We start from the raw sequence: 22,481 nt of genomic DNA, 5'->3' as shown, positions 1-22,481 counted from the left end.
CTGTTACAAGTGTGGTAGGGATTCGACCCAAAAGCAAAAACAGCCAAAAACAGGTTCAAAGGAAATTTAATGGCAAAGGCCAAGAACAGACAAAAATGCAAAACTCACTTAGCACAGGAACACGGAACAGGACACACACACAACGCACCGACAGAATACAAATGAACCGACAAGGACAAGGGAAAACACAGGGGTCTAAATACAGAAGGAACAGGGAACAGGTGAAACACATAAGGGCGGGACAGGTAATCAACACAAGGGAAGCAAAGCAAAACCACAAGGACAGAACAGACATGACAAAATAAAAGACTTTACACAGAACCAAACCAAAACAGGGGACAGAACACAAATAGACAGAACCATGACACCCCCAAAACACACAGCTTTGTTCTGAATCTGATTACGATTTATAGAAACATTATGGAGCAAGAAGTACATGCAAAATATCATAATCCGACCATTGCTTTGAAATGATCTCGCTAACCCACCAAGATATTGAAACATAGGTGTGCCAGCATTTTCTAAAATTAGCCTCTTTAATTTTAGCGCCCTTACAGTACCCGTCCCCCTTCCCCCAGTCTTTCTCTATTTTCCAAGCCAATATCTTTTCTCCACTTGACATCACTCCCCCCACTAACCCCTCCACTGATATTACATCTCTCTTTTACTTTTAACCTGTGTGCTCTGTTTAAATAGCACCAACAGCTGGCCACTTGTATCCAGATCAGCAAGAGTAGACTCCACTTACTCGTATGATTACTTTACTGTACTTCACTGTCATCATACAACTATTTCTACTTGAGTAACATTAAAATGAAGTGTCTGTACTCTGACTTGAGTTAAAAAAAAAATCTAATATTACAATATCAGTTTATTTTTAAGTGGCAAAAGCTTCATGTTGACATATCAAAGTAGATAAGTAGCTTGAGTTTTGTGTAATGTGTGTACTTTTCATATATTTTCTTGGGCATCATCAGGTTTCTCATAACTTATGTCACTCAAACAGTTACTCTCAATGCTCCAGTGTAATTTTCTCCCAGTATTTTTTTTTTTACTTTGATTGACAACTCACTGGTCCTCTCTGAAGACTGAGGATGGACATATCTGCATCTCTCCTCTCTCTAAACTTAGTTGCCATAGAAACCATGCAGTCAGAGAGCGGATCATAAGCAGATTATTGTAGAAACCAGCAGCAGGAACATTTGGAAATAGTCTCTCGTTAGTCGGTGTTCCGTGTTGGTCTGGCCATGTGCACGAAAGTGTCATAAATCCTAATATTCCCTGCCAAAATGTTATTTGAGCCCTAAGAGACTGCTGCAAAGTTGAACAAATTGACAGGTCTTTAACTATTGCTGATTAATACTGATCATTTGCTGCCCCTAAAACAGTCTCTTTCAACATCACATTTGCCATGAAGCATAATTCTCTCCACAGGCTTATAGAATACACTTGTGAGTTGGGATCCAAAGTAGGTCACAAGGAGGTTGAATTAGTTTCGAACAATATCTGAGAGCAATAAACAGATCTTAAGCACATCAGACCAGTGGAAATCCATTGCAAACAATGAGTTTTGAATACTGTGGAGAACTAAAATACATTGTAGTTGTAGGGCAAGTTTATTCAAATGTCTTTTAAATTTAGGCTGTTGAAAGACATGGCTGATATTTATCTGGTTTCACAAACATCATGTTTTGTTTTCTGTTTATAGATCTGACCTCTTTATTAAGTGCAAAAAGAGAAAACAAAAATCTGCAGTGCAACCTAAGATTGTATAAATGGGTAATGAGTGAGTGAAGATCACACAGTGAAATATGATTAACTTCAAACACTCTTGCAGCCTAGAAGGTGATTGAGGCTATGCTGTCACATGACCAGCTCAATGATCCTTCATAGCTCCAACTACAGTTGAAGATTTTGTGTAAGAATTATTCATGTCAGAGTGGACAGTGCACTGGTTATCACTGCAGCTTTTAAAATGCATCTCTCAGTTGCAAGCGACTCTTCAAGCTTTTATTGTACAATGTACTATTAGTAGCCTATAAAACATGCACAGTATGGCTTTGACATTTTATATGTGGAAAATGTAGGCTAATTTGTCTGTAAAGTTAGGAATGCCATCAACACGTTTTGCTCTGTATAGGCTGATGAAATCTAATTTTGTAAATTCAAGATGCATTATCTAATTTTTCGTGCAAAAAAAGGTTCTTTTAGTGTATTTGACCTTCCAATGACCCAGATAATGTTTTAGCTTTTTTTTTTAATCTTAATTCTGTGTTATATGTTTTATGTTGCACGTTTGCACAGAGAAAAATTACTAGTTTGTGAATTCTGATTCTGAATTGTTTTCAGGGTTTCTGATTATGTCTGCTAATGGAACCATCTTCATGGTTACGTATCAGAAAACCTGCCAGAAACCTAAAAAATATATATATCAGTTGCTCCTGGAGCGTCCTAGAGCGCCCTTTTGATTCGTCAATGTGCTTGTATTTGTAATGCCTCAAAGCAGTCACTAGAGGGCGTTAAACAGATATAGAGCTGCATGCGGAACAACACTATTGCTGATGAGCCGGGAAGGTTATTATTGACGGACCAACATGGCGGAACCTAAACCAAAACAATCGTGAGATAACCGTCGGATAAGCGAATTTAAACCATACACCTTATTCCCTTGTTTGTTTTGAGTCGCGTATTGCTGTTATCAACTGCTATTGCTCGGACTGACTGGAAATATTAGCAGGTCCGATGAAGATAAAAATGTGGGGTGAAATTATCGAGCCCCCTGTCAAAGCCACGGAGCAAAGGAATAAAATACCCTTAACTCCGTGCTCAAATCCATGTGAAATACGAGAGCAACACAAGCCTAAAACAGAAGCGGCTGCGTCGTGTCCTCCGAGCGCATCAAACTGCGCAGACCCTGGGAATGATCCGCTGAGGCATGAGGTGAGTAGTACACAAACAAAGCTCTAATCCCGCTCTTATTACTGACAGTTGTTTATATGAACTGCTGGCTATTCTGTGGTTCAGAGACTGTGTGTTAAAGCTCTGGTGGAGACTGTAGCCATCAGTGGATCGTTAGTGAAGAGCCAGCAGATCGGAGAGGCTGAGCTAACCCTGGACCAGCGCAGAGAAGAGCTGCTTGAACAATACAACAACCGACCGCTCGTGTTTCTGGAGAAGTACCATGTGTGTATGCATGCAAAAAGTTAGTGTGTATTAGCGTAAATAGTTGTCGGCTCTAAATACAGTCTTTTCAATATTTCGTTTGGTTAGAATTGCTTGAAACCGGAGCATCTGGCAGCTTTTGCGCACGTCGCCCCAGACCCACGAACGCAATACTACAGTAATGTCATACAGAGACGAGCGACAGGATGCGCCAACAAAACAAAGGTTAAAAACCATCGCTATGCTGCCCTCAGAGCCCTGCAGAAAGGCAAGTGGTCTAGTGAAATGAAAGTAATTTACATAATTCATTTTATGTATGTATGTATTTGTTTCTCACTAAAAATGACGTGTTTAGATGGCGACTATTTTAGTGATGAGCAGATGCGGAGAAGGGAACCACTGCTTTATGAACAGTACATTGGCCAGTACTTGACTGATGAGGAGGTAAGCTTCAAACGGCAATACTTTTTTGTTGTAGGTCAAGGCCAGTTTGCGTTGTGCATCTTCTGACCAGGTGTGTAGATCTGACAGTCCTGTGTTTTTGCAGGTGCTGGAGCGCTCCCAAGAGGCGATGCAAGAGGGTGCACCAGAAGGATCAGGAGGGCTGGCCCACCTGCTTCTCAACTCCTACCAGGAGCGACTTATTCAGAACCAACTGCAGGTGGAACAGGAGAGAGAGGACGGAGCACTGGAGGAGCATGAGGAAGAGGAGGAAGGTTAGCAAAGCTTTGTTTCTTGCAGTGTAATAGACAAGACAATTGGACTCTGTTCTTATACTTACTGTTTTCTGTTTCAGATATTCAAGTTCAGGGAAAGGAGTGGGAGCCAACAGTACAAGAGAAGGCACAGCTCCGGGAAGAGTTTATCAGCCAAATGCACCAGCGCTTCCTGGACGGCAAAGACAAAGACTTTAACTACAGGTTAGATGTGTACTGGTCTGTGTATCAACATGTATATGTACTATATCAAGCCATATACTATATTTCAAATATTACATGGGTTAAGTAACGCAAGGATGTCCAATATGAGGTTGTGACTTCCAGGGTAGCCGGAGAGTTATGGCATAGTATCATTTGAGATTTCTTTTTAATATTTGTTGATGGCTAGCTAGCCTTACTAGTAAACTCCTTCACATCAAGTCAGTATAGACTTGACAGATAAGTGTTACAGTAGAGAGAAGCCCCCAGCTACTACAACTGGACTACAGCGCACTCATCACGTTTGCTGACAAAATGTGCATGTTCGGCCTGTCCTTTTAAAAGGCTCCAACTGCTGCATGTCCAGACTATTTCTGTGAAGAAGACGTTCATCTGGGGGAGCCTGGCTAAGTTGTTGGGACTTTATTTGATTTGCCCAGACACTTATTTATTAAATCTACACATCTTACACTACAGGAGGACACATTTTATGCAGCTTTAACTTAAGTGCTGTTCAGTATATTAAATAAATAAATAATTTTGTTCTTTTACAGCGAGGTGGACGAAAACCCAGACTATGATAATTTGGATATTGTGAGTAGAGATGCAGAGGATAAGTATTTCGATGAAGATGACAGTGAAGAGGAGGAAGAGGAAAATGATGCTGAAGAAGCTATGACAGAATAATAATAAAAATACAATGCTGCTTTTGAGATCTGAATAAATGTTTTTTTTCAGAAACAGTCTTTTCAATGCGTTTTGGGAAGTTCTGTCTAAATTATATTATGCACAATTTGTAATTATTCACAAGAAAAGTTGTAAAACACAGAATGTAAACACACTGTTTCTCCAAGCATGAAATTCATGGAAACCAAAGTTTATTGAATACAAAAACTCATACAATTCAATTAACAGTTCATAAAGTACAGTTCAATTTTACATTAACACTACAACTTTTCAAATAGTTTCAACACACATTTAAAAATAGAAATCCGTAACCAGTATTTTTGTGTGTCCGACGATTCACATCTTTAATAACTTAATAACTTATTGACTACTACTGCCTTTACAAATAAAACCGACAGGAAGGATTAAATTGAACACTACAAAATTTCACAGATGAGCTTATGCTCTGGCCGTGCTGCTCAGTCACTGGTTTAGCTTCTTGATCTGCAGAGAGTAATACTCTGCTTGTAACCTCAAGACTTTTATCTGCATTTTTATTTTTTCCTTTTTGAGTTGTTGGAGATCCATAACGTCTAGTTCAGCACCGGGCTGTGCTTTTGCTGCTTGGTCACACATTATGGTCCGACGACTGTCTTTGTTAGGAGGCCTAAACAAACAAACAAACAAACCAATAACCTTAAATTTAATCATTATTTTCTTATTTTTCCTGAATAAATTAAACTACATTCATACCTTTCTTTGCATGGTTGTTGAGGAGCCCCAATTTCTACTTCAGCTCCAATTTCCATTTCATTCTGAATATTTTCATTAGTGTTTTCTTGTGGTGAAGACTTGTCAACATCTTGGGCCTTTGTACTTGGGGATTTAGGCACATTGGGTTCTGCTGCTGCACTGGGAGTATTATCAGTGTGCATGGATTCCTCCTCATTTTCGCTGTTGGCATCTTCCAGAGGATCACAGCTTTCTGCGGTATCAAGTCTGTCTTCTATTTTCTCATCAGGATGCTCATCTGAAAGATTACAATAAATAATAAACGTCACACAGTTTATTTGTGGGACAGATGGCACTGACAGGCCGATGTTCCTTGTTTAGTCTGTGTCATGTCCAAAGTTCGGTGACGTACCATTCTCCAGCATCGGGATGTCATCTTCATCGTGTTTAACGCTGGCCTCTTTGCATTCAACGTTGAGTTCTTCTGCTGCACCGGGGGCATCATCTATGGCTTCTCCCTCATTTTCACTGTTGGCGTCTTCTGGCTCAGTGGTTTCTTCTGTGATGCTCCCTATCTTCTCTTCTATCTCTTCCTTTGGTGCAAAGTCACTGCCTGAACACAAAAACTAAGTCACTATATATATTATGAAGAACGGCAGTTCTGATGGCACTCGTAGATGGAAACACTAAACTTGATCTGTAATTACTTGTAAAATCGGTATCCTACATTTTTCTTTTTTTCTGTCTGAGGTGGTAAAAGAGCTCAGCGACTCACCATTTTTCTGGACCGATTTATCTTTAGTGTGGTGGGATTCGGGCTTTCTTGCTGCAGTGGGGGAATCTTCTATTAGGATGATGCCCTCCTCACTTTCACTGGGGTTGTCCTGTGGTAAAATCACCACGTCGGACTCGCTGCTTTCTTCTGTACCAAAACTGTCTTCTGCAGCATTCTCCACCGCTGCTTCCCCTGGCACAGAGCTCTCTGAATGGTTACAATAAAAACATACGCACACTATCATCATCATTTACTAAGATAATGCAGTCAAAGGCAACCCATGTAGAGTCAACCTGGATCTGTACTTCACTTGAGTAGTATTATACTTTAGAAATGATTACTTTTACTCCACTACATTTTAAAAGACAAATATAATACTTCAAACACCACTACATTTACACAAAGGCTCCAAAGTAAACAGTTTAAATTGACAGCATATTTTATGCCACTTAAAATGCACACTCCGGGACAGCAGGTGGCGCTGTGCAGGTACACTATCAAATATGTGACTCCTGACAAGGAAGGAAGAAGGTTTGTCCACGTCCGGATAAATTTGGGAGGAATTGTTGTAATTTAGAGGCTACAAAGTTCTTCTTAACACTTACTTAAACTGATTTGTACTTTCTACTTGGCACACTTTAGTATTTTCTACAATAAAATACTTAAGATGGTACTTTATTGATCTTAATATGGATTAAGCAACATTTACTTTTGACCAGTAGTATCTGTACTTAAACTCAAGCAATGAAATCTAGTACTTTGACCACTGTTAATAATCTGTGATAATCTCTATGTAAGAAATGTTTTTATGAAAGGCTTCTGGACCTACCCTTTTGTGGGAGCACAACATCGTTCAACAACAGGTGAAAATCCCCCTGGAGGTGCTGACAGGAAATACACAAAATGTTACTACTCCTCACTAAGAACAAGTGCTTATTTCAACAAAGAGTTGTAAGCTTCTCGGACTAACTATATGAGATAGAAAACATTGTCTCACTTCAAGTTTGTGGAGAATTAACATGGGTTTCCTCTTTGATGTGATGCACTCAATGCCCTTCAGGATGCCATTTGTCTCTGTGGGGAAAGTACTTCAAATCAGGATGAAGCCAGCACACAGTTCTGACGCAAAAGGAAAACGCATAAACCTCACGTTCTCCATTTTGAACCTCTTCTTGCGCGTCCTCCGTCTGCGCTGGTCCCTCTCCTTCCTCATGGTGACTGTTTTCAGCAGATTCTACAGAAAATCGGAACACAAATATAGTATGTTTCAAAACACTATATCAGATGAAGATGATTACAAATAATAAAAGACAGTCTTTCACCTTCTGGAAGACTCTCGTTATTGTACAATCTCTACAAATAAAAGAAAATGAGCGTATGTTTGTATAATGGATGGGTTTGATCTCACTGGAGGAGTCTCACCTCTGAGGCGGCAGACTGACGCTTTTTAACTGGGGACCTGATGTGACCGTTCTGTCAGAATATGATTGAATCAATTAACTACATATGACTGTGTGTAATTATCAGGGCAATGGCACAGATTCTCACGTCAATCCAAAATTGCAGTGGATAGTCGTCGTGGACAATTGTACTTTTCCATTTTTTACTTGTGCCTTTGCCTCCGAACTGCTCAAAGGCACTGGGATTAAACCAACATCCGTCAGACTCGATGCAGTCCTCCCCTGTGAGATTGGACACGGACATGAACATAGAACAGACATGAAGTGGAAATGAAATGATACTCTGCAATAGGGCTGCATGTGTAATCGGAGTCAAAATGGACGGAAATGAGCATGCAAATGGTATGCAAATGGGAAGGAATTTTCGGATCGTAACGCACATTTTAAATCCAATTGAGATCATCATCATTCAGCCCTATTCTGCAGTCGCTCAGTTTTACCCCTTCCTAGTTTGTCTATGTGCAAGACGCCCTTTTTGTTCCCACAGGTCACAGGCCAGCCTAGAGTTCAACGTTATTTGACACACAGAGCCAGTGACAACTCCAGAACGATGATGAAGCTGTTCTTTGGCTATACTCACTGGGATGTTCTTCCTCGCTGCCGTTCTCGTCTTCTTCCGTACAGTCACTGCTGTCTCCTCTGTCGTCACACCCTCCTTTAGAGCCACATTCAGTCTTTGGCCTTTTCCTTAGACTGCTTCTTCTGTGCACATCGTCTCCTCTTTCTTCTCCACTTGCAGCCGAAAGCCTTTTCCTGGTCTTCACCATGTTCTCACAGGCACAAAACCTGAAATGCCACAGAAAGTTTAGGATAGTGATTCTTAAATAGTACAGGTACCACTGGGCTTTTTGTGCCCTTTGTAGAAAAGAAAAAAAAAAAAGTGTTTGCAATTCATCCACATTTGAGATGCAGTGGAGACACATTTATTCATAACAATATATTGTGTATTAGAGCTAATGTCCAGGCACATGTAGTTATGAACAATACGAGTCACATTCGCCAGTTATTAAGACCGTTGCCCTTTCACCTTCTCCTCGGTGTTGTCAGCCTGTTCGTTAGTCAACACATGTGAGTGGTAAACAAAAGACGAATTACCTCTGTGCACGAATTATCCCGGACAAATAAAACAAACCCCACATGGCAGACATACACACAGTTGGTTAGTATGATTGTTGTTGTGATGAGGAGGAGGCTGCCCATATTTGATCTCATCTAATGCATGGAAGAGGGTGCGCGCAAACAACAGCACGAAACACCAAAACTGCATCTTCAACAACAACAAACAGCCTAGACGGGCCTTACCGCTTCTTTTTTTTTTGGATGTGACTGTACAGAGTGTGCTACTTTCACTTATGGAAATCAAACACCCCCCCTTCTTCTTCTTTGGGATTAATCCGGCGGTTTTCCACCAAACGTTAGCGCCACCTACTGCTCCAAGGATGGGTCAAACGGTAAACTCACACTCTAACACCCCCTCGCCAGGCTGTAGCCCCAACAAGGGAAGGGGAAAAAACAAAAACTAAGAATACCGAGATGTCCAAACCTCCCTCTCTGTCCTTCAATATTGTACTATATTGGCCTCAGTGCGGTAACAGCGCCCCCCAGAGGCCGACAACTGTAACCATAGAAACCAACGTTCACCACCACGTGCTGTTGGGGCCACAGATCTATTATAAATTAACATCTATGCCCGGGGCCCTATAAAGGCAGGGGCCTATATCGGTAGGTTAAGTTGAGTTGTATTGTATCAGCATTTGCTCATGCACTACTAATAAACACATGCCTTTTGATAATGATGTAGAGTAGACTCTCAGTCATCCAGGCAGTTGAAAGCATACGTAGTTTGAAAGATGAAGCAGTACATCTGTTATCATCTCTTAGATCAGTGGTTCTCAACCTGGGGGTCGGGACCCCCAAGGGGGTCGCGAGACAAATTTGGGGGGTCGCCAGATCATGTAGATAACATATACTGTATTTATATTAGCATATGCTATAATATTTTATTGTCGCAAGTGTGTGCTATTTTACCAGAGTGCCATTATATGTTTGTAATTTGATGAATTTTATTTTAGCCATTTGTTTTTTTCTTTGTTTTTTAAGAATTATGTAAAATATTGTTCCGATTTCCCATGGTGTGACCCGAGCGGGGGTCCCAAACCCCTTTAACTGTTATAATGGGGGTCGCAGCAGCAAAAGGTTGAGAACCACTGTCTTAGATCATCATTGAGTAACTTCGTTTATGAGCAAATACATGTTTAGAATCTTTTTCACAATTATAAGGAAATAAAGTAGCACGGGAGGTCTACTGTAGGATATGACCTGATCATCCCAGCGGGAGTCGTGATGAGTCAGAAACGACTTTTGGCACAGATCAACAGGAATGCCCCGCAGGATTTATGCAGACTAGTAAATTGAGTGCAGATGCGTCATTGCTGAACTGATAAATGTTAATGAAACCAATACAATGCATTTACAATTTCATATTACATAAATTAGCATTTTATTCACAAATCATATACCAATGTTTTTTTTGTTGTTGTTTTTTTTACACCTTTTAGACCAAGTGGAAATGACTGCAGCAACACATCAGTGGAGATTAAGGCTCCAAATATTTGAAGTGCACTTGGGCGAGTAAACATGCCCAGTGTGGGTTATTATTCTACGTTTCTGATAAGCTATGAGATTGAATACGTACCGGGAGGAGCTGGTGGGGTGCGCCATGTTTTCATCCCTACAGGCCTGGGCACTCCAATGAACCACAAACACACCTTTACCCCACACTGTGATTCACGCACAAACCTGTTGTTTCAAATATTAGTCAACGGTGTATTATATAAAATTGTATTAGGCTATCATTTTCATCTGACAACCACGCTGCGGCTCTGTATTTAAAAAATGGATCTTATCAAATGCACTTAACTCAATAACATGTCCGTGGGAAGTACAAAGGGCATAGAATAGCTCCTCAAACTTTTAAAGACACTGATGATTACACACTCCTCATGTAAAGTAAACATATAAAATCCACTGGCACTTAAGTAAATATCACGGCTACGCACACCAAACGAGGCGCCGCTCATCACTTCTTGTCCGCCAGTCTTTGCAGCAGGGCTATGACCGTGTCCTGTTTGGAAGACAGCAGCTCCAGTGCCGTGGCCACTCTCCCCAGCGACTCCGCCATCCTCTCCTCCCTCCTCTCGCGCCTCTTTTCCCGCGCCTCCATCCTGCGCCGCGCCACCCGGTCCAAATAGGCCTGCTCCTCTTGCCTTTTCAGAACCTCCCGGACCAGCGCGTTGGTGGCCGTTTGCTCCTCGCCGCCTTTGTGGTGAGTTTCGGTTCCGGACGAAGCCGCCAAAGAGATTGCGGTGGAGGCGGCGGACTGGCCCGGGAGGTTTTTGCTAAACTGTGCGCTGCTGAGGCGTAATGGCAGGATGCTGGACGAGAAGGCGGGAGCTTTGCGAGCGATGAAGCGCGCCGTGCTGAGGTCGATGTTGCCGCCGGACGTAGCGACTGACGGTGCTTTGTAGGAAGAGGACGGCGTGCTGGTGGTGCTTGGGTGGAGGCCGCTGGTTACGAGATCGCCGTTGAGGACAATCAAGGGCTTAATGTCTGCAGAGGTGGAAGGGCTGATGGTCACCGTGGTTACAGAGGACACAGCGGTGTTTGAAGACACCCGGCCATCGGCGGTGGTGGTGCCAGGGTGGAGGATGGCGCCGGCCTGGGGGATGTGCGGTTTCACCACGATCTTGGTCACAGGCTGAGGGCTGGCAAGGCTCGACGGCTTGTTTCGTTTGTTGTTGCTGATCTGAGAGCCCACAGTGTCACACAGAGTGGCGTCCATCAGCTGGGGAGAGGAAAGTCAGGTTAATTATTCGATTGGAGCTGCAACACTCTTGCAGTACAGAGGGTTTGATCTAGGGCGGCGGTTTCCAAACTCTTTTGTCTTGCGGACCTTTCAGACCGTTCAGTGGTTATCCATGTACCCCCTTCCTCAAGGGTGTTGCCGTTTGTTTAGAAAACAGTCGCTTATGAGCACATTTAACAAGTAAAAAGACAATGTTGTGTTCAAAATAAACTCTCCCAAAACAATACATTTTACAGCAAAATATAGCTTTTCCTTTCAAGGTAAAGTTTAGTTTAACCTTCTTTTTTTAAATCTGAAATAGTTCTACTACTAAGCCCTTGAGTACCACAAGGGTCCCCGTATCACTGGTTGGGGGTCTGAGGTGAGTGTATTTAACATAAGAAAACTTTGATCATACTTATACAGTACACATGGGCCCCTGTGCATTTGAATGTAGGGTTCTCATGGTTCAATTTTCTGTGAAGAGTATCCACTGGCCTCATCTAATGCGATGCAGATTGCTGACTGGCCAATAATTCAAAGTACTGAATTTTTATTTTAAAATTCAATTTGTTATGAGTTATAAAACTTACATCAAAAAACTCCCATGATGTTTTGGCATGGCCTGTCTCCCGGCTGCGGTCCTTAACCCTCTTGTAGGTGACTATCAGGTTGTTCCACTTGCGGCGGATCTTTTCTACAGGAAGTACATGTCCTTTAGAGGCCATTTCCTCCTGGACGCTCTGGAAGAGCTGTGAGCGTTCACGAGTGTCATAAAGCCCCCAGCGCCGACCCACCGCCTCAATCAGGCACAGCACTGCTTTAGAGGAGAAGTCTGAGCCGGACAGGAGCGGCTTGTCTGAGGGTCCAGAGGACATCCCGGAGGCTGGAACACAGATATTTCAATCACTGCAACAAGTCCTACTGAAACACTACACATGCAACAATTCATGTGTGTTGTGTAGTGCAGGATTAGGCAAATGTGACCGAATTTATGAATATTTAACAGGCTGAGTCTAAATGAATGAAGCACCAACTTCGTAGAATACATCTATTTGTGACATAACAGTTCTGTTGGTAATTGTAGGCGTATGAAGTTGATGAGTGCTTGTATAGACCTGATAAGAAACAGTGCTTGATACCTGGTGCTATCTTAAGGTAAGTCTTCCCATCTGCTGATGTGGTGAAGAAGCGCTCTGTGTTTACGGGGTCTACCAAACAGAGCACAAAACAAACTTTAAGCCAGTGTCAGTGGCTTCACTGTGGTGACCCAGTGATGCATACTGCACTCACACAGCAGCACGGGCGTGCTGGTCGAGGCTTGTTGCTCCTCTGCAGTCTGCCCCCCTCCCCCTCCTGTGGTGCTCGCGCTCACGCCGCGGGGCGCAGGCGGCTCCTGGCTGCTCAGGACTAGTGCAGATGGCTTTTCGTCCTCCTCTTCGGAAATCAATTGCGTTGTCGAAGCCGCGTCGTCGTTGCTGCTTCCCTGTGCAGTCTCCATGTTTCACATATAGACACAAACAGGAGCCGCGCGGGCAAGCGAGCTGTCCTCCTCTGCGCAGGCGTAGATTCAGGAGAAAGTTTGCAGATGGCGGATGACAGTCCTTGAATGCTACTTCAACTTGGAGTATATTTCACGAGATTCCATTGCAGTTCAATCTGTTTCTTCACGAAGCTCTTGCTGTCGTCTGTGTGTTTTTTCTGAGAGGAGTAATGGCTGTCCTTTGCCTTCGGATGCGCAGAGCGACTGCGCAGCTCTCTGCGCACATTTGCTGCTGGCAACTGTGCCAGTGAGCAGTGACGTCAACCACACAACACTGCAATGGGCACTTCTGAACGCAGGGGAATTACAGGGGTACAGTATTTAAGGTAAAAGATCATTTGGAAATTGAAAATCCATCAAATGTTCAAAATATTGGATTGGATTTCTATTGCACTTCCTAAACTTAGCCCTGGCATGACAAAAACTATGACGACTCTGAGGGATTCATGCAGTTCATAACACCGATGCTTGATTTACTTGAAATATGCAATTTTTCATTTGCTGAAGTCACAGGCCACTTCTTACAAAGGCAGTAACTGAAACTGAGAGACAAACAAACATTGCACAAACATTTATTTCAATTGTGATACAGTCAAACTGTATCAACGCAAATTCAGAAAAAGTTTTCCTTTTTTGTTATAAAGCAAATATAAATATGTCTACTGCAGATTTTGACACAACATTCATTGGACAAAGGTTCATTCATTCCCAATTTACAATGGACACATGATACACCCCACGCTCCCATCCACAGACTAATGTACAGACTTCTGCTACATGTGCAAACATTCACACAGTAAACTCAAAACAGATTTTTAAAAGGTGCGACTATTATTCTCTTCAATGACGCGCTGACACACTGTTCTGTGTTAAATTGTTATTGTAGCATAACAATTTAATTATGTAACTTAAAAGTTTATATTAGTTTGTATATTACCTTTTAGTGACCCAGTGACGGTAAAGGTGTTAAGCTTGGCACCTTTACTTTCTGGTAGGTTTTCTGGATAGACCGTATGCAGTACCACAGAGAGAGTTCGATCAGCAGTGAAAACCCACCAGACACCCAACAAACAATTGATCCTGGAGCATCTTAGGGGCCATCATGATGGAAAGTAAAGGCATCATGCTAACCACCCATACAGCTGCTGGGTCACTGAAAGATCAAAGGCGCACTAATATACACTTTTTCCTTTACATAATAAGTTGCATAATGCACATTTAATCTATTTTGTGCATAGTTTTGCATCGTTTTCATAGGTTGCTATTTTTATGTAGCATGTCTGCACTGAAGAAAATTCCTTGTTTGTAAACCTGTTCACTGACAATGGCAATAAATCTACTCTGATTCTGATGTCATATTGTATTTGTACGTAGTGACATCAGCTTGAAAAATGACAGATAAAGTTTGGTTTGAAATACCGTAAAGTATATCAAATAAAATGTACAAGTAACAATTTTAAATCATTCTGTTGATGAGGATGCTCTTCAGGAAGCCATTGGTTGAATCTTGAACACTTTGTTAAATTCATTTACAAAACATTCTTTCATCTTTATGCCAATGGCATGAAATTCAGGATTATCCTGAAAAAAAAAGAAAAACTGCTGTTAAAGCATTAATGAGAAAGAACCTGATGAAAAAACTTACCCGGTTAAATGAAGCACAGTTCTTAAAGATGAGCTGGATATCTGACTCAAAGTGGCCCACAGTTTGGTATCTGTTATCCTGGAGCTTGTCTGCTATATGGTCGAGCCACATAGGCGTCTTGATCACTCCCGTGTAGTCTGTTATCTGTAATGACATTTGTGTTTGAGGTGAAGAATATATTCAGAGTGGTAGAAAAAGTGCACTTACAGTGCATGGGTCTGATTTGAAAAGGAAGTCCTCATCGGCCCGGTAGAGGCCCAGCAGCAGGTACTGACAGTGCTGTGGACACATCATCAGCATTATGCTCAGATGTAAAACACAGTGAGAGGTGTAATCTGCTCACTCACCAGCATGTGAGCTGAGATTGTACTGGCCATGGTCTCGTCCATGTGCCGCTCTGGGTACAGCTCCAGAGTGCTTACGAACACACACAGTGTGCACACCCACGGCCGCTCATCACTGCACTCAAACAGAAATGCGTCACATGAGCTCACTCTAACAGGTCGTCCTGAACACGCGGGCCTTACTTTAACAGAGCGTCCGGAACATGTGGCAGGTGACACTGCTGGTGAAAGGAGCGCGGACACTTATCACACTGCACCAGCTTTTCTCCTCCTGTGCGACAGACCCAGCACTCATCATCATTCTTCTCATTGTCCTGTCAGTGCACACACACCAGTACGTCACACACAAGTTTACAGTTTGGCATTGCAAACTTGAAAAACCGCTGGAGCCAAGTGCAATGGCAGAGACACAGGTTTTGTACATGCAGTTTCAAGATCCTATTGTCTAAATAAATAATACAAAATGAAATTTGTTCCTAAAGCAACAAGTGAAACTCTACTCACCAAGTCTTCACTATCTGGTACACACCGGCTGCATTTACACAGCAGTGAGTGACTCTTCAAAATCTTTGCCTGCAATAGACATAATATTGTTCTATTGACTTGAAAATGTACATCTTTTCGACAAATCCTGTGACTCTCTCATCACATTTTCCTCTTACAGGCTTTTTCTTAGTGTCAATAACTCCACAAACATGTTGCCGACATGAGAACATTACAACTATGGTAATCTCAGACCAACAGAGGCAGGAATGAACTCTTACCTTTAAGAGCTTACCAAGAGGCCTTCCTTCACACTTGATGTCTTTCTTCCACGAGATAGAATTAGTCTGACAAGAGGCCTCCTTCACAAAGTCCACAGGGGTCAGCCAGCTGTCCTCAGTGCGAATGCTCCTCCCACATGTTCCTGATGGAACAATGCTAGAACTGTCAGTTTAGTTAGAAAACAGGACTGAAGCGGCACAGTGAGTGACATCACCTGAAGCAAAACGATTAGTGTGGAGTAAGCCCGAAATGTCTTCACACGCCACACGGAGCGCTCTGTTTGTGTTGTTTTGAACCTCTATCTTTAACTGGCTTAGACCTTCATCCTCCTCTTCACTTTCCTCTAGATTAGAAAAGGAGTGGGATATTCAGATAAAAACAAATGTTATAAACACAGTATAGAAAATCATCTTGATCTGTGTACAACAGCAGACAGAGAATCTGAATCAGCACCTGTTGAATCTGAGGAACCGTCACCACTTTCTGAATCACTGCCATCATCAGTCTCCGATACCAACACTGTACAATGGTAGAAGAATTACTCATCAATGCACATCCAATAATTTGAATTAAAGTACACATTAATTAATGCACAGACCGACTGTGGCTTCCTCAGAAGGAAATAGTTTTTTTTTGGCCTTGGAGGAATCAGAGAGATGGTCAAAATCATTCCAATACACTTGTGACTAGGTTACTAATGTACAGTATAATGCCAAACCATCTTTGAAGGTCCCTTGCTGTATTTTACGCACTTCAGATGTCCGTCCTGAAGAAAGAAATATTTGTGTTAATCCTATAAATCCACTATGAGGAGATATGCCTTGATTTAATGATATACTGTGTTACTTGTATAAGTTTTCCTAGTGGTGTGTCCATACAGCGGATGCTCATTTTCCAGTTTTTATACGCTGCCTTCCCTGCTAGTCGCTCAAACTCAGTGGGAGTGTACCACCTCGTGTCCATCAGAATGCACTTTTCACCTAAAGCCACACAACTTTTTAGAACTTCAAGAAAACATTTACAAACTGCAATCAAGAGTTTTGTTTTTTTATAAAATCACTCGCCTTGAACCATAGAATTAAATACATGAACTCTACAGTAAGTAAATTTGGCTTTAGAAACTGTATTCATTATTATTTACTTTGAGGTTTTTTTTTAAATCTTTTAATGGTATGATGTCTGCCATGAAGAGGCTTGCAGGATGGAGAGTGAAACGTTGGGGTGTATCCAAAAAAAGCAAGTCTCTTTCTATTGTTTTAACCTTAAAAAATGTATCAGCATCAGAATATACATAATAAAATACAATTCAAGGTCCTATAGCTGATTTTTGATCTAGTGTTGGAAAAACGTGTCGTCCTTCAGTATATTGCAAAAGCAGACATTGTGAAAAATGACCTTTGTGAACTGGGCATCTATTTATTGATCGTGAACTGTGTAGTTGTTTACATTAAGATGACAGCATTGCTCTGTGAAAGTGGTGACACACGCTCATAAACTCATGCCTGGGTAAGGCTGGGTACTGTAGAACGATACCGGTATGGCATCGGGAAAAAAAAGTTTAGATACTATAAAAAAAACAAAAATGTAGTTAGTTTTGATGCTGTTGGTCCTGGGACAGCATTAAAGGGAGCGACTTGGCTTCAGCTCAAATACATAATTCCCCCCCCCATTTTTTTCAGAAGGTTTGCCCTATTTTCCCAATGTTTTTTTATTTTTTTTTATTTACACTTTATTCCATATTTTTGCCCCAATTTCTCTTTTCGGCCACAGTTTCTGCCAATTTCTCCATCCAAATTATTCCCCATTTATCACACATTTCTTGACATTGGAGGTGAACCTGATAAAGTAAATTTGCAGATCTTCCACACATTAATGTTCTATTTTGATACAGGCGGCATCGTGTCATAGAAGGGGGCGTGGCCTCCGCGAGGGGGAAAACAGAATCTTTTGGGAAACACAATTTTTCACTCTTTTTAGCCATTTTCTGGCGAAATATAAAGTTTCAATTTTTCTCCAAATTGTTTCCCCCCTTAACTGTTTTCAAACGTGACCATATATGGGTGATTCCAAAGACGGCGTCTGTATCTAGAGATATCAAAAAAAGTATTGAAAAAAAGGATTGTTCAGGCATCAGTATCGAAAAATATGTAACGGTATCTCCCCCCCACCCACCCCCAGAGATGCATTAGAAAAGTTAAGAACGAGCTGCTCTTACCTCTGGCCAGTCTGTCCCGGTTTAGACTGCCCTTCTGCTCTCCACACGTCACAGGGAGCTGGACTTTATAAATCCCCCAAGTCCAAATGTCAGATTTTTCTCCCTTCTTCAACGGAGACGCTGCGCAAAGACAACAAAACTTAAAACCCCCACCTGAACCGAGCTTCTCCAGTTTGGCAACACCCAAATCTAAAAGCTTCTTGAACAAAGCGTCAAAACAGAGACGAAAACGGGGACGAAAACAAAAAAAGCGGCAAAAGGCAGGGAAATAAAGTGATGAAAACAAGACAAAAAAAAATTGACAAATGGGTGAATTACCAAAGCGAGGTTTCTTGGACGCCTTCCTTGTGCGCGGTGTGACTTGCACAGAAGTGGATGGCTGTTCATCGTCTTCCTCAACACCACCGTTCTCCACTCTTGAAGCTTTTTTCCTCTTTTTCCCTTTTGCGACCTCTTTTTCTTTGTTTTCCAGCACATCCTTCATATTCGTGTCCTTCTCGACCGCCTCTAGCAAAGCGCTCTCCGACTGGTAAGAACCTGCCATTACATGGGACGCGATGAAATAGGCCTGTGTAAACATCATACTACAGCGGCTCTCAGGAGAACATGGCTAACCGTCATACAGGCTGTTCCGAAGCAGTCTCAGTGTGGGGTACTTGTTCAAAATGGTCTCCTTGAAAGCGCACCTCCAGAAGCGATTGATGAGATTGGGACGCTCTGTTTCGATGAAGTCCAGAATGTTATACACGGCATCCCTGATCCTCTCTTTGCTTTTCATGCGATTTATCCTCTGCACAGGAAAAAGAAAAACATAGGAAATTAAAAGCAGAAAGCAATTTATAGAACTGTTCAAGGCACTCTAGCTTTTTAAATTATAAAAGAAGCCACTAAATTAAAAATGTTAGTTGTGCTTCAAACTCATTCCTAACTTTCTGAATATGCAGTGGGAGGAATGTATGTGAACCCTTTGGAATTTCTCACATTTCTGCATAAATTGGTGATAAAATGTGGTCTGATCTTTATTTAAATCACAAGAATGAGCAAACAGTGTCTGCTTAAACTAACACCACCCAAACAATTACATGTTGTCATATTTCTATTGGCCATAACACGTAAACATTGACAGGACAGCTAAGGATCCTCCAAGAGCTAATTAGACAAATTTATACATTTCCCCTCCTGGAGCCGCCACCTTAACGTGGTGGAGGAGATTGAGCGCCCGAATGATCTGGGAGCTCTGTTGTCGGGCGCTTGGTGCCCCTGGTAGGGTCTCCCATGGCAAACAGGTCCTAGGTGACGGGTCAGACAAAGAGCGGTTCAGTAGTCCCTAATGAAAGATCAACAGGCCCGGTTAATCATGAGGCCGTCCTCCCATGGACCCACCATCTCCAGGAGGAGCCATAAGGGGCTGGTGCAATGTGATTTGGGCAGCTCCAACGGCTGCCCCCACGACCCGGCAACAGACAAGTGGAAGAAAATGGATGGATGGATGGACATACAGACATTTAGAGTCAGATGTGAGCCAACCTGAAGTCCAATCACATATTGATTTGTATAAAAATGGAAAAGGTTGCAAAACCATCTCTAAAAGTCTTGACGTTCATAAAAATAAAAGGTCTACAAATGGAGACAGTTTGGCACTGTTGCCTGCCACCCTGTAAAGATGACTCCAAGCGCACAGCACAGAATAATCAATGAGGTAAAAAAGTTGTCCAGGGCCTGGACAACTTGCTATCATCAATGGAAAAATGAACTCAAAAGTTTATCAAGATATTTTGCAGAGGCCATCTGTCCAACAGTTGAAGCTCAACTGAGGAGCTGCAACAAGACAATGACCCAAAACACAAAAGCAACTCCACTTCAGAATAATTTCAGAACAATAAAATACGCTTCTGGAATGACCAAGTCAAAGTCCTGACCAAAACCCGATTGAGATGCTGTGGCATGACCTCAAGAAAGCCATTCAAACCAGACACACCAGGAACTGGGACTGAACTGCAACAGTTTTGTAAAGAGGAATAGTCCAAGATTCATCCAGATCATTGTGCATGTCTAATCTGCAACTACAGGAAACATCTGGATGAAGTCATCGCTGCCAAAGGAGGGTCAGCCAGCTATTAAATCTAAGGGTGTACTCACTTATTCCTCACGGTCCTGAATGTCAACATGTTATGGCCAATACAAATATGACAACATGTATTAGTTTGGGTGGTATTAGTTTAAACCAGACGCTGTTTCCTCATTCTTGTGATTTCTATAAAAATCAGACCACATTTTATGACCAATTGAAGCGGAAATGTAAGAAATTCCACATACACAAACTGTTTCCTCCCATTGTACCATCCAGATTCTACTTTTTCACAACTTGCTGGGTCACTTTCACAGAAATGCTTGAAAACTATCTGCAAGTTCATGAGGACAAAACATTTTTGTTCCATTACTAGGGAAACAAAAATCAGGTATAGTGCCTTTAAGATTGGCACGATCTTGACCTCTAAAAATTCAGTCCCTCTTGTTTAGCGTACGTCATAAATGCTTTACAATAACATCCTTTGTCCTCAAAAGGAATCAGGGCTATTTTCTTGAGATACTCCGCCTTGAGCTTCTATGTCACCAGCCAGTCACTTTTCTGCTGTCCAATGACATATTTTTGTTCCCTGGTTAAGGTGCAAATAACACTCTTCATACAGCATGCAATGTTTTTGAAAATGATAGCGTAATAGTCCCTTTATTAAAAAAAGAAAAACATAGGTTTTGTGTGTGTGTTTTATCTGGACAGCCAAAGTAAATGATCGTTTGTATATTTGTACAGGACATTATTGCAACTTTTTGTCATCCTATTAGTTTTAGCCTATAATAGTTTCAAATTTGCTTTTCGGGTCAGTATAGTATCATATGTCCTGCAATAATGACATGGTTTCTTTGATATGGATAATGGTTTCTTCAAAATAGGATTCCTCCAGTTTAAGTGAGTTCTTGAGCAAGGCACTTCACCCATAATGTCTGTAACGTGAGTGTGATAGATAGAGCAGAATCCATAATGCGCAGATAGGCTGCCACACTTTCCTGACAAGATAGACCGAGACATCTGTGGCTTCCAGCGACTGTTTAATCTTAAGTGTGAAGCGTTATGTATGGCCCGTAAGCAATTGCGCTAACCAAAAAAGTCCCGCGCGTAAAGAGCGGTGACAAACCAGAGCGCCTTCCTGCGCCGATTTACGCGCGCATTTGAATTCAGCTGATGACGCATGTTTTTGATTTGAATTAAAGGAACCCCCGACCCACGCCTGTCCCGCGATGATCGTCACCCACTCACCCGGTGCTGCTCCTTCGAGATCAGGTTGTAGTCCTGGAGCTGTCCCACAAACGTCTGCGGGTTGTCCATGCACGACAGCTCAGTCTTGTTGACATGAAGGAAGCCCAGCAGTTCCCTCTCCTCCAAAAAATCCAAGGGCTCCACCATTTCGGTCAGTTCTCGAGTCAGGGCCGACCGTCAGAGGCAAAAGTCGGTCTAATGTTATATCAAACTTGCTAACTCTTGGTAAACTAGACGGGGAAGATGTTTTTCAGATGAGAACCAGCGCAAGACTCTTGTGCGTGCGCTTGTGCCCCCTATTCTCGTGACGTTTGGAAACTGAAAGTCAACATTATTTTCTTATGTGGAAGTTTGTGATCAGCAGAGGGGGCTGTTGTCACACCAAAGCACTGAGAGCAACGTAAAGGACAGATAGTTCCATAACAAATAAAAAAATACAGTAGTAATATGTAGATAGAACATAATACAAATACCCCAGCTGCTCTGGTCTTTAAAGATTGGCTGTAGCTTTGCATCATGTCCACACACAGTAAAGACACATCCATCATTATTTACACACTAGTAAAATGCTGACTTTTCCCCAGACATAGTAGTGTGGTGAGATCATAGAGTATGGTTCTTATGGTAAGGTCTTTGAACATGAAAAGAGTCAGATCATCAAATAAGACGTCTTCTGTTCACATTCTAGAGTTTGATGATGTGATGTCATAATTTCAGATAGAGGGCAGGACCATTACAACTCTGTGGTAGTAATTGTTTTTTAATCTTTAAAAAGATAGTTGATAGATGTTTCATTTGAGTAGCTTCACAAACCTGCCATGTTAATCTCATGGCTGAAAGTCCTTTCATCTGACCAACATCACACAAATATTTTACATATACACGTACACACACTTTTCACCACTTTTGGACAACTTTTTGTGAACATTGGACCTTGGTTTATACATACACTGTCCCAGTAAAGACAGAGATATTGGTAAAAAGAAACAAGACAAACAAAATTTTCATTTTGACAGTTACCATAGTTACTATCATGTAGTTCCTATTGCTGGGTTGCAGGTGACATCACAGCGTTCTAAAGGCCAATTCTATTGTAT

General features: G+C 41.9%; 4 protein-coding genes across 4 annotated transcripts; 1 reads left to right on the top strand and 3 right to left on the bottom strand.

Moving 5' to 3' along the window:
- Window positions 1-3,504: 3,504 nt before the first annotated feature.
- On the top strand, window positions 3,505-4,786 carry ccdc97 (coiled-coil domain containing 97; the record flags this gene model as incomplete). Its single annotated transcript, XM_079565269.1, has 4 exons — window positions 3,505-3,606; window positions 3,710-3,878; window positions 3,959-4,082; window positions 4,634-4,786. The coding sequence occupies 4 exons, from the start codon at window positions 3,505-3,507 to the stop codon at window positions 4,764-4,766; spliced, it is 528 nt and encodes a 175-aa protein (XP_079421395.1). The 3' UTR covers window positions 4,767-4,786.
- A 262-nt stretch (window positions 4,787-5,048) lies between these two features.
- LOC306968724 (uncharacterized protein) lies at window positions 5,049-10,789 on the bottom strand. The gene is made up of 14 exons (XM_079564203.1): window positions 10,774-10,789; window positions 8,293-8,498; window positions 8,153-8,212; window positions 7,801-7,934; window positions 7,675-7,725; window positions 7,575-7,605; window positions 7,403-7,486; window positions 7,250-7,326; window positions 7,082-7,136; window positions 6,253-6,459; window positions 5,890-6,090; window positions 5,499-5,775; window positions 5,240-5,412; window positions 5,049-5,190 (listed from the first exon to the last, which is right to left on the bottom strand). The coding sequence occupies exons 2-14, from the start codon at window positions 8,477-8,479 to the stop codon at window positions 5,183-5,185; spliced, it is 1,545 nt and encodes a 514-aa protein (XP_079420329.1). The 5' UTR covers window positions 8,480-8,498; window positions 10,774-10,789; the 3' UTR covers window positions 5,049-5,182.
- On the bottom strand, window positions 10,618-13,370 carry LOC306968725 (uncharacterized protein). The gene is made up of 4 exons (XM_079564204.1): window positions 12,850-13,370; window positions 12,699-12,767; window positions 12,150-12,442; window positions 10,618-11,556 (listed from the first exon to the last, which is right to left on the bottom strand). The coding sequence occupies exons 1-4, from the start codon at window positions 13,055-13,057 to the stop codon at window positions 10,792-10,794; spliced, it is 1,335 nt and encodes a 444-aa protein (XP_079420330.1). The 5' UTR covers window positions 13,058-13,370; the 3' UTR covers window positions 10,618-10,791.
- A 751-nt stretch (window positions 13,371-14,121) lies between these two features.
- LOC306969605 (uncharacterized protein) lies at window positions 14,122-21,724 on the bottom strand. Its single transcript, XM_079565268.1, has 16 exons — window positions 21,385-21,724; window positions 18,684-18,858; window positions 18,387-18,605; window positions 18,069-18,188; window positions 16,700-16,833; window positions 16,602-16,619; window positions 16,452-16,491; window positions 16,288-16,372; window positions 16,068-16,189; window positions 15,853-15,995; window positions 15,593-15,661; window positions 15,272-15,402; window positions 15,092-15,203; window positions 14,952-15,023; window positions 14,745-14,888; window positions 14,122-14,680 (listed from the first exon to the last, which is right to left on the bottom strand). The coding sequence occupies exons 1-16, from the start codon at window positions 21,529-21,531 to the stop codon at window positions 14,585-14,587; spliced, it is 1,827 nt and encodes a 608-aa protein (XP_079421394.1). The 5' UTR covers window positions 21,532-21,724; the 3' UTR covers window positions 14,122-14,584.
- Window positions 21,725-22,481: the final 757 nt, after the last annotated feature.

The sequence above is a fragment of the Gobius niger genome (assembly GCF_951799975.1).
Source record: "Gobius niger genome assembly, chromosome: 10".
Classification (NCBI taxonomy): Eukaryota; Metazoa; Chordata; class Actinopteri; order Gobiiformes; family Gobiidae; genus Gobius; species Gobius niger.
Note: the sequence above shows the minus strand (reverse complement) of the source record. Positions and strands in the feature narration are given on the sequence as shown.